At 42.9% G+C, this 12271-nt stretch overlaps 1 protein-coding gene across 1 annotated transcript in view; it reads right to left on the minus strand.

The window, feature by feature from the left end:
* Positions 1-11391, minus strand: part of LOC143934387 (indolethylamine N-methyltransferase-like) — a 50699-nt gene extending 39308 nt beyond the window's left edge. Inside the window, exons 1-2 of the mRNA XM_077457956.1 lie at positions 11241-11391; positions 1445-1652 (exon numbers count right to left, since the gene is read on the minus strand). Of these exons, the coding sequence (XP_077314082.1) occupies positions 1445-1652; positions 11241-11391 (359 nt within the window). The remainder of the gene's footprint in view (positions 1-1444; positions 1653-11240) is intronic.
* Between the last annotated feature and the right edge of the window lie 880 nt (positions 11392-12271).

Below are 12271 nucleotides of genomic sequence, written 5' to 3' on the forward strand. Positions count from 1 at the left end.
CCCTATTGACTTCAGCACAGTTGAAATCCTTTGCATTGGGTACACCCAAGCTGATGTCTATCAGAAAAACTAGAGAGAGATGAAACTGTTCAAATCCAAGGCATCGCCGATCTAAGTTCTATATATAAGTTATAGATTGAGCTATTGAAGTAGAAGTCCAATCAAATACTCTCTAAACTTCAGCCTGCTCCCACCTTTATTCTAAGCCCTTTATTAACTACCCTGTAAAGGAAATAGGTACCAGAGTAGCCACACGTCCAATAAAATCACCTTAATGTAGACATATTCCGAATAGACACTCCCCAATGTGCAACTGAGGGAAAATGGCACACCAGCTAGTGCTATCTTCCATCAATTGTACATTGTCGAGTGTCTATTTGGAATATGTCTTCTTAATAAAAGTGATTTTAACAGATGTGCGGCCGACCAGACCCTTTTCCTCTACTGTGAAGCCTGTAATAGACAGGGCCAGTACCTGGTAGTGTGGAGTGGAGGTGGTACAGGTGGAGACTGACCTTGAGCAGTGATTACTCTTCACCCATAGGCTTACTATGGGGCATCTGTAGTCAGTTCGGACTGGAGGGTCCTCAGAATAGGTAAGCATAGACGTCATTCCTTTACAGGGTAGTTAGTATAGGGCTTAGAATGGGGGTGAGAGCAGGCTTAAGCTTAGATTTGACTTCTACTCAAAACAATGTGAATAGGCTTTTTCAGTACAGTAGATAAGGAGAGCCTGATTAAAAACAGTATAAAGAGATGAGAGCTCCATAGATAAAACATAGATTTGAACTTTTGAAATACAACATTTCAAAGTTACCTGACTAAAAACATGAAAACAGTTTGTATATTAAACAACTTAATGAATGAAATATACTCAAAAATAATAGAAGTTCCCTTTAAAGGGGAGGGCCAGCTTAATTTTTTTTTTTTTTAAGTCAGCAGCTGCAAACACTGTAGCTGCTGACTTTTAATAAGCAGACTTACCTGTCCAGGGCGCCCGCGATGTCGGCCGCCTGAAGCTGACCCGTCCCTTGGCTCTTGGGTCCCAGCGCCACCATTCCAACTAAGGGAAACAGGCAGTGGAGCCTTGCAGCTTCACTGCCCGTTTCCTACTGCGCATGCGCAAGTCGCGCAGTGCTTTGTGAATGGGGCGCGCTGTGTTCTGGGACACACAGTTCCCAGAACACACAGCGCCCCATTCCCCAGAAGACGCCGCACGGAGGAGAGAAGACCGAAGATCACTGCATAGTCGGAAGAGGCAGATTAGGACAATATGCCTAGCAACAGGCATTTCTGGTAAGTTTTAAAAAAAAAAATGTTTTCTTTTTTTTTTCAGATTTTTTGCGAAATTTTAATGTACTTTTGTTTTTCAGGGTGGCCCTCCACTTTAAAGAAACAATCTTCTGCAACCTAAAATGCAAAAATCAGATAGTGGAAAAGTCACCTCATTCCTTCTAACTCAGCTGCGGCTGATGATGTATGCGACCAATCATATGCTCCGGTACGGTCATGTAGCCATCTGTTCATTTCCATAATACATTTCTCCTGGAATCTTAATAGGACTATTTTTTTTAAAAACTTAGCGGCGGAATAAAGATGGTGAATGACGGAACCCAGGCTGATGTCAATCAAAAATGTACCCTCAGCTCGACCTGGAGGAATAATAGAGATTCAGATGTTATCTTACCGAAAATAATTTCACTGCCAAAGAAGAAATTTAAAATTTTCATAACATTTGGCATTTACATTTGACACTGCTAGGTGAAAATAGCTTTAAAAAGTGGTTCCCAACCAATATATAATATGGCTCTGGGATTTCCTGCTAGGCCAGCCACCATTTTATGTCACATCCTCAATATATGAAAGCACCAGATGAGTAAGAGAGAAAGAGAGAGAGAGAGAGCGGGTAAGGAGAGTATAAAAGCTCTGATGCTTTTATACTCTTCTTACCCGCTCTCTCTCTCTCTCTCTCTTTCTCTCTTACTCATCTGGTGCTTTCATATATTGAGGATGTGACATAAAATGGTGGCTGGCCTAGCAGGAAATCCCAGAGCCATATTATATATTGGTTGGGAACCACTTTTTAAAGCTTTTTAAAGCTATTTTGCTCCTGTCCTGTTAGTGCCTATGCCCGCCAGTGCCACCTATCAGTGCCAACCAATGCCACCTATCAGAGACAATCCGTGCCACCTGTCAGTACCAATCAGTGCCCGGCAGTGCTTCCAATCAGTGCCCATCAGTGTTGCCTATCAGTGCTCATTTGCAGAAAAACAGACCCTTTGCTCTACATCTGTTCAGATCATTTAGGCTCCATTCACACTAATGCGACTTCAAAATTGTGTGATTTCCACTGCGACTTTGCAGTGTAACATGATACGACTTTGATGCAACTTTGGACAAGTGCGACTTTGCTGCAACTTTGGCTTTGACCATGTGACTGCGTGTGCACTACAAAGACTTTTGAGGTTTTCATTGAAGTCTATGGCCCTCATGTTGCATGAAAGTATGACCAAAGTAGTACAGGAACTACTAATACCGACACCAGGAAAAATGCACCATTTAGCTGTGTTTAGCTGCGTTACCATTTAGCAGTGTTTCTCTGCCCTCTTCTACTTTTCACTCCAAAATCCAATTACTACAGCTTAAGAACGCTTGACGTGGCCCCACTGGAGAATTTTCTAAAAATTGTTTCTAGAACCTTGAGTGGTACTTGTTTAAACCCTTATCCTGGACTTGTTTACTCCAGGAACATTAATTACCCAAAAGACTTCATTCAACCAATTATACGAAATCAGAGGACGATTGGTTGCTCCAGAGGAAACCCACTTTTTTGTGTTTATTTTTGTTATTTATTTACAAATTAAATTTAAATTCACTTACCTCAGTGTTATAAAATATCAATCAAATCAATTTCAATTGCAGCTTGTAACACAACAAAATGTAGAAGAGCCCATAGTGAGGTGTATCATTTTCTCTATAGAAACAGCTTGATCTTTGAGTAAGAAATACAGCATTCCCCCTCTACCAGAACTAGGAAGCTGTGAGGTCAGCACTATGGGAACTGCCACTTAAGTGAGTGATACTCTTAGATTTATTAACAACATTAGTCTTTTTTTGTTGAAAATATCAATATATGCTGTACATGGCGTGCATATGGAGTGTGCCGGGTGTGCCTGGGCACACCCTAATGTGTGTCTGGAGATCTGCTGTAAGATGCTGCAAAAGACTGTATAGGGAGCTGCCTGTGAGACAGTTTCCCATTGAGCAGTCAGGGAGGCATGTAAGAGCCAATTATTCCTTTAAACTGTAATGTAATGTCACTGCTTACAGGTAGGAGCTGTCAAAACTCAGGGCTGATGTCGGGATAGGAGGGACCAAGCAGCTAGCCTATCAAACACGCTGATGTAGAGAGCTGGGTGGGCGGCTCCATGTATGTGGATCCACCCCCTTTCCATCAGCTATTAAACACCAGCCAATGATTGGGCTGCTTAAGAAAGGGGTCGGAGCCATATACACAGAGCAGCCCGCCCAGGCCCTATTCCTTTGGCTGGTGTTTGATAGATGATAGAAAGGGGAGAGGCCCGCCCAGCCCCTATCCTGTTGGCTTGTGTTTTATAGGCTAGCTCTTCAGTCCCACCCACCCCCAACAACAGCTCCGAGTTCCTTTCTGCAAGCAGTGTCCTTACATTACAGTTTCACACACTGAGTGGCTCTTAAATGCCTAGCTGACTGCTCCTGTCCTGTTAGTGCCTATGCCCACCAGTGCCACCTATCAGTGCCAACCAATGCCACCTATCAGAGACAATCCGTGCCACCTGTCAGTACCAATCAGTGCCCGGCAGTGCTTCCAATCAGTGCCCATCAGTGTTGCCTATCAGTGCTCATCAGTGTTGCCTATCAGTGTTGCCTATCAGTGTCATCTATCAGTGACAATCAGTGCCGCCTATGGGTGCAGCCTATCAGTGCACATCAGTGCTGCCTATCAATGCCCATCAGTGCCACCTAACAGTGCTGCAAATCGGTGCCCATCAGTGCCGCTCATCAGTGCTGCATATCAGTGCCAATCAGTGCTGCCAATTAGTGCCAATCAGTGCCACCTATCAGTGCCACCATGCAGTGCCTATCAGTGCCCATCAGTGCTGCCAATCAGTGCTGCCTATCAGTGCCCATGAGTGCTGCCAATCAGTGTCACCTATCAGTACCAATCAGTGCTGGTTATCAGTGCTGCCTATCAGTGCCTATGAGTGCTGCCTATCAGTGCTTCCAATCAGTGCCCATCAGTGCACTGAGTGCAGGGATGGGCAGTTGAACTCAGCAGCTAGGCACATTGTCTATGGGGGTTGGCCTGGTGGGGCACAACTGAAATCTGTCTATTTATTAATGCCACATGCCGATATTTAGTATAATGCATAATCACCACACTACTATTTACAATAAACTACTGGAGGTAAATTAAATAAGTGTCAGTAAAAGGCCTGCCACTAAACACTGTTATTTGTTTCCACACCACGAAAAAGTGCAGCACTAACTTACTAAACAATAACTTAACAATAATTGTGGAACCCTCTAATGTATGGAAATCTCAATAAATGTCAATACTACCACAATACCGGTGATATGTAATGTCACATATAATACACATCAAACTGAAAAAAAAATGAAACTTAGGGATGGCGGAAACCTCTCCTATAGATATTTGCCATACAGATTAACTACAAGTGCAATAATTCCAGTGGTATGTGATTTCACATGAAATACACATCAAAATGATAATAAGACATCTTTTTTTTTTTTTTTTTTTTACTTAGCGGGGATGGTGGAAACCCCTCTACAGATAATTGCAATACAAATTAACTTCAAGTTAAACAACTTTCTAGTTGGGAGGTTCACACCATTATAGCACTTTGGAATTTTTATGCTTTAGATTGTTACACTTATTTTTCTGTTTTAGTTACTATTATAATGTGAATTTTTGCACTTGAAGTTAATTTTCCACCGCCCTTACTCAGTCCATGTCTTTATGGACCTTGCTTTGTGTACTGTTGCACAGTAATGTTAGAACAGGAAGGGACCATTCCCAAACTGTTCCCACAAAGTTGGGAACATGAAATTGCCCAAAATGTCTCGGTATGCTGATGCCTTAAGAGTTCCCTTACTGGAACTATGGGACCAAGCCCAACCCCTAAGAAAAAAAAATCCACACCATAATCCCCCCTCTACCTAATGATTTGGACCAGTGTGCAAAGCAAGGTCCATAAAGACATGGATGAGCGAGTTTGTGGTGTAGGAACTTGACTGGCCTTCACATTGAAATGGAGACTGCGAGCCAGGCCTTCCCATCCAACACCAGTGCCTGGCCTCACAAATGCTCTTCTGGAAAAATGGTCAAATATTTACATAGACACACTCCTAAACCTGGTGGACAGCCTTCCCAGAAGAGTTGAAGCTGTTAGAGTTGAAGCTGTTATAGCTGCAGCTGTTATAGCTGCAAAGGGTGGACCAACTCAATATTGAAACTTACAGACTCTTAGCCCTTGTACACACGGTCGGACATTCTGCCAACCAAATCCATTGGATTTTGTCTGACGGATTTTGTCCGACGGATTGTGTCCGAAAATGTTGCAAGTTGTCGGAATTTGCGGTTGCCAAGAACGCGGTGACGTAAGCCGTGTACAGCGGGACTAGAAAAGGGAAGTTCAGCACCACGTCCGGCACCCTTTGGGCTCCTTCTGCTGATCTCGTGTTAGTAGAAGTTTGGTGAGAGACGATTCGCGATTTTCAGATTAGTGATTCAGATCGCTACTGCTCTTCGTGTGCTTGTCTTTGCATATCTGATAATCAGTGCGTGCAGTCATTAAGTATTTGTTTCTCATTGTGGACTATATCTTGGTATAGTACGCTTTGGAAGGCATTTTTTATTGTCTGCTTGCTTCTGCTATTCAGGTCGTTCTTTCAGGCCTTGCTGTTTATCGATGCTTTCTGGTGTCTGTTCTGACCAGCCGACCGTTTTGAAACCATGTTTCGTCTACGCACTCGTCGTAGAGTTTGTGCTGTGCAGGGGCTTCTTGTTGGGATTCTTACTTTGACACAAGCCCGGTCCATGAACAGGGAGGGGAGGCGTTTGTGGACCAAGAATTGGTTGCGTCATCGTGACCAGTTCTCGCACATGCCTTTGCTCCGTGAGATCCGCGAGAATAATCCTGATGATTTCAGGAATTATCTCCGGATGACGGACCCCGTTTTTCACCATCTGCTGGCTTTGCTGACCCCTTATATCACCCGGCAGGATACCTGCATGCGGCAAGCCATCACTCCGGAGCAGAGGCTCATCGCCACGTTGCGCTACTTGGCGACAGGAAGAAGCCTTCAGGACCTCAAGTTTTCCACAGGCATCTCCCCCCAGGCTCTAGGGATCATTATTCCAGAGACCTGTTCTGCCATCATTCAGGTCCTGCAGAAGGACTATATGAAGCTAAGTTTTCTCCTTAAACATCACATTCTATGTATTTCATGATTGCTAATATCTTGCATTTCTTTCCTCATTCCGTAATTACCATCATTGCAATCTGCTCTAATTCATATGCTCTGCCCCTTTGTCCTCAGGCATATTTGCCTCACTAACTTACCTACCATGCTCTTCTTGGGCCATCAAACTATAGTCTAGTCACTTACCAATGTCTTGTCTTTTGTCAGCTCCATAGTATTGCTTTCCCCTAAACACCCCCTAAAATCTCTACAAATGTGATGTGTGTGCTTCAATTCATGCAGAGTGACATTTTTTTAATTTTTGGGGTTGTGCCCAACTCATTAGTAACCCCCCTCCCCCCAACTGCTAGCTCAGCTGATAGCAATCCTCTATCTGATGACTTTACCAAACCCAGTACACACTTTACCTACCTTTTTGATGATCACATTTATGGATGAATTCACCTAAGCATGTAGTGCAGGGCCTGCCTCAATACTTTCAAATGCTAGATTTTTTTTTTTAACCTATTAATTATCTTGATATATAATAGCAGAATGTCAAAATGTGCTTCCATTTTGTTTTCTTTTTGGTACTATGACACTTCTTAACTGTCCGGTGGGCTGCCAACCCCTTCATCTCAGCCACTTTTCACAAAACACATACATTGATCCCCCATGATGGGAGATAGGGCATGTTGACACACTGTGTGCATCTTCCAATTTTGGCTTTTTGTAAAATACAAAAGTTGGTTTTTAAAAACACAAAGATCAAACCCTAGCTTTCAAATTTGTAATTTTGAGAAATACAAAATTTTTGGCTTAAAATATTAAAAATAAAACCCTATCTAGTTTTGTGTGTTTCACACTCTCCCCAAAACATCAATGATGTTCTTCATTTTATTTTTAACATCATTGATGTTTTGCTGTATATTTTCCAAATCCCGATTGCACCCCATTATCTCCCCAATCAGGATCTGGGCACTTTCACTGGTAAAACAGGAATCTTCTTCCGCATCACCTACAAAACAAAGCAAAAAAACACACCATGTAATAAAAAATATGGTGACATACATTGATGAGCTTACCAGAAGCTGTGTTCTCCGACACTCACCTGTTGTGGTGACAATTTGCCCAACCTCCACGATCTCTCCTTCCTCCTCCTCCTCCTCCTCCTGCTCCTCTGGTTCTGCTTTTGCAAGTTGCCCTTCTTTGGGAGGGGTGTGGTCCCTGGTGTCCTCATACTTGCCGAGTCTTCTCTCCCCTATGAGAATGTAAACAAAGAATAATTAGCACACAGAGGGCAGAAATAGGAATCTGAAACATTGCTTGGAAGTGTTGTACAATTGTGTTTTTTGGCCGAGTTCCAAGGTGAGAACATTATTGGGGTCACTTTGTTAAGCTGGAATAATTCCCTGCAGAACGATGTTTCTTACGAACGAATGAAACCATGAACTTGAAAGTGGCCATTTTAAAATGCACAACATGAAATCAAAGCACATGGAGCAGTATGCAAGCAATAATAATCATATGAACACACGACAACTACTTACTTTTTTTAAGAACACGCTTGATCCTTAGGTACTGCTCGTGCTCCCTCAGTTTCAGGTCTGAACAGCATTTTCTCAGTTGATCCTTGGATCGTCATACCCCAAAATTCTTATGAAGACTCTTCGCAACTTTAGACATGATCTTGGCCTTTCGGATATTTGGGTTTGGGTAAGGGCCATACTTCCCATCATAGTCGGTCCTGTTCAATATGTCCACCATCTCCAACATCTCTCCAAAAGACATATTTGAGGCCTTAAATCTTCTCTTCCTGGATCGGGACGTTTCAGGCTCCGAGCTTTCCTCACCCTCCTCCTAGTTAGTGAAACTATTATTAGTGCGCACCTGTGTTCTCTCCGCCATGTGCTCTCCCCACTGCGCCAGAAGTGAAGGGGCGGGGAATAGTCTAGAAAGAACGTCAGGGGCGGGCGGAGTTTCACGCGTGCGCACTGTATATAAAACGCAACACGCGTGTATCGTCCGTACGATCTGGGAAGAGAGTGAGGCGTGGACGCGACAATCGTGCAAACGAAGGTAACATTTTTAACTTGGTGCATCACTAGACTAGACTGCTTCTATCTAGGCCGATGTTGGGACAAGATTAGGAGGGTTTTTAATGGCATTATTAGTATTTGAGGGTTTGACTTGTGTTGTATCTTGCAGACAATATGGATCCATTCAAAAACCCACATTTTATGGGGCTATTCCTCGAACTCTACAAGGAGATGCCCTGCCTGTGGCAGTTCCACAACGAGTTTTATGACAACATAACAAAGAGGAACGCAGCGCTGGAGAAACTTCTTTCTTTGGTGCGGATCATGGTCCCCACGGCAGACATGGCCTATCTGATTCAGAAAATTGGGGCCATGAAGATTACATATCTCAGGGAGAGAAAGAAGCACCTGGAGTCCTTGAGAGCAGGAGATACAGATGCCGTTTATTACCCCAGGATGGTTTACTTTGACAGGCTGCATTTTCTGGTAGACCAGGGGGTACCCAGGCCACCACTCAGGCCACCACTCTCCAGTCTTCCTTCAAGGCATCCTTCACCCCCAGCTGAGGCTTCCAACGTCCAACCTGGGCCTTCCAGGCAGCAACATGTGGTGAGGCTCAGCTTGAGACAGGTATTGAATTGTTGAACATATTTCTTGTGTTACATTTAATGATGTTAACTAGATTTTCTTATTGATCAGTAATTTGTGATTTATCAAAGTGGTTTACATATCAAGAGACAGCAGAGACCAAAAATGATTGGGACGGGAAAGAAAAATGCTGCGCTCAGAATGATAGTCTGTTCTATTTGGTAACATTCAATTTGTAAAAGCCAGGAGCACAAAATGGTGTGATTGATGAGCAAAAAACTAAAACTATGTCCCCTTTTCATACACAGAAAGACCTTAGTCAGGGGGAGGCTGTGGCAAGTGGCAGCCAGGAGGTCGACCAACGCCCTCCTTCTCCTCCTCCTGCCCCAACTACAGGAGCACAGCCACAGCCTGGAAGGATGCCTGGTGGGAAGTCACAAAGGAAGACCAGAGAGTGATGGCCTGGGTTCAGTCTGGTCTACCAGAAGATGCAGCCTCTTGAAGATCCACATCCTGGGGACAGAAATGGCATCTGAATTTCCTGTTCTCTAGGACTTCTGGACCAGACTTCTCTCCCTGAGATATGTACTCCTCAGGCCACCAATTTTTGATATTCTAATTTGTTCATGTCTGCCCTGGGGGCCAAAGGCTGCACCGAAGTAACAAGTTTCTCCAGCGCTGCGTTCCTCTTTTTATTTTATTGCGACCAAAATAAAGGTTTTTTTTGTTTGATGAAATAAATGTGTATGTGTTTTCCTTCCAAAAGGCCAGTTTATTTGTGAGCAAGCAGGTAAATTTCAAAAATACAAAGTGAAATAAATAACAAGGGGTACCAACACTAAACAACCTCCTGTAGATTAAAAAGGAAAAACCAAAGTAAAAAAATAAAATAATGTTGTTGTGGTAAATTTACACACAAAAAACACCCCAAAAAATTGAGAAATTAGCAAACTGTCTTTAAAGCGGAGGTCCACCCTAAAGTGGAGCTTCCGCTCATTGGAACCCTCCCCCCCTCCGGCGCCACAATTGGCACCTTTCAGGGGGGAGGGGGGTGCAGGTACCTGTACAGTACAGGTATCTGCACCCACTTCCGGCGTAGATTCTGCAGAAGCTATGCCCCTTTCCGCAGAATCTACGCCCCTTTCCGAAGGTCCCCCGCTGCCTGCTGGGAAACACACGGATCCCAGAGACAGCGGGGACCATCCTTATTGCGCAGCGCGACTCGCGCATGCGCAGTAGGGAACCGGGAAATGAAGCCGCAAAGCTCCACTTCCTGATTCCCATACCCAAGATGGCGGCAGCAGCACCCGAGAGATCGGCTTCGGGTGCCGACATCGTGGGCGCGCTGGGCGGGTAAGTGTCATTATTTTAAAAGTCAGCAGCTGCAGTATTTGTAGCTGCTGGCTTTTTTAAAAAAAAAACGGCAGACTCCCGCTTTAAAGGAGATTTTTAGGAATTAAATAAAAAAAAAACATCCAAAAAAGAATAAACAAAATCTAAAATTGTGTAGATGTGACGCAAAATAAAATTGTATTTCCGAAATGGTTAAAAAAGAGTAATGAAATACGTTCGGGAGAAGTGTATGTGACTATGAGCATCAAAAGAAGTTCGTTCTTGCAGCATTGTAAAGAACAAGAGACTGTGCTTCATGAAAGAATTTTTAACATTGCAAGTGCTATATCGCTTACGAGCAGTAGTTTTACCTGAACGAGCGCTTCCGTGTCGGAATTTGAATGTGAGCATGCGTGGCACCTTGTCCGTCGGAGTAGGCTACACATGATCGGAGTATGTCCGATCGGACCAGTTTGTCTGAAAATATTTCCAACAAGTTGGAAAATTGGGTCCGACGGATATTCCGATGGAAACAGTCCGGTGTATACCACACACAGTCGGATTATCCGACACAATGGTCCGATAGGACACATTTTGTTGGAATCTCCGACCGTGTGTACAAGGGCTAAGACTGGGATGCCATTAAAGTTCATGTGCGTCCCAATACCTCTGGTAATACAGTGTATATGTGTATATGTATATGTATATATATATATATATATATATATATATATATTCACACACACATGTGTGTTTGAGCTTTGGGGTGCACACCCTAATGCAATAGGCTGCGTACACCTATGATTCTGTACATACCGGTGCTGAACTGATAGTGAAACATCGCCATTGGAAATTTTAAAGTATCCTCTGCAAAGATCATGTCCTCCTTATTAGAGAAATACATATCAAGATGACTTCTGGAATCCATTCCATGTACATGATAGAGTTTATGTGTTGTGGAATCCATCGTCCTGCAAAGATGAACTTCACCTATTTGATTTCTGATTTCTACTAAGCTTTAATGTTTGAGTTCTATTTATATTCCTTTTAAATAAGGTGGTTACATGTTATTGTAATATAATCATAAATATATTTACAAAGCAGTCATGTGGATAGTGCTGACTGAGGTATGATTGCCATCTGAGTTTGCAAAGGTTTAACCACTTTAAGCCCAGGCTTTTTTTTACATTTGTTGTTTTCAAGCAAAAATCTGTATTTTTTGCTACAAAATTACTTATAACACCCTAATATTATTATATAGTGGGGAAAATAGTTATTTGATCCCCTGCAGATTTTGTAAGTTTGCACACTTACAAAGAAATTAAGTTTCTAGAATATTGACCAAATATCCAGAAAAAAACACATAAAACAAATGCTATAAATTGAGTTTCAGTTCAGTGAATAAAATAGTATTTGATCCCCATGCAAAATATGACTTAGTACTTGGTGGAGAAGAGGTAAGACGTTTCTTGTAGTTGGTTACCAGGATTCAGTGTTGCCAACCCCCATGAAGTGCAATTTACTGGCAAGATGCCAAAATTTACAAACAGCACCATTTTTTACTGGCAAAAATCATGAAATTTACCAACAAAGCCACATTTTTTTACTGACGCTGCAAAAGTACCTAAAATGCAAGTTTTCAGTGCTAAACTGTGCAAACAGGTCAATATTTACACTATAAACATGTAGCTAGTGCTATTAGTAATGCCTTTAATAGGGATGAGCCTGATGTTCGAGTCGAACATAAGTTTGACTCAAACATCAGGTGTTTGCCTGTTCGCTGAGCAATGTGCGGTGTTTGTGGCAAATTCGTGGGGACAAGTGAGCCCTCCCCTCCTGAACTTTAC

The sequence above is a fragment of the Lithobates pipiens genome, unplaced genomic scaffold (genome assembly GCF_037356315.1).
Source record: "Lithobates pipiens isolate NorthernLeopardFrog02 unplaced genomic scaffold, aLitPip1_a1.2 Scaffold_27, whole genome shotgun sequence".
NCBI lineage: Eukaryota > Metazoa > Chordata > Amphibia > Anura > Ranidae > Lithobates > Lithobates pipiens.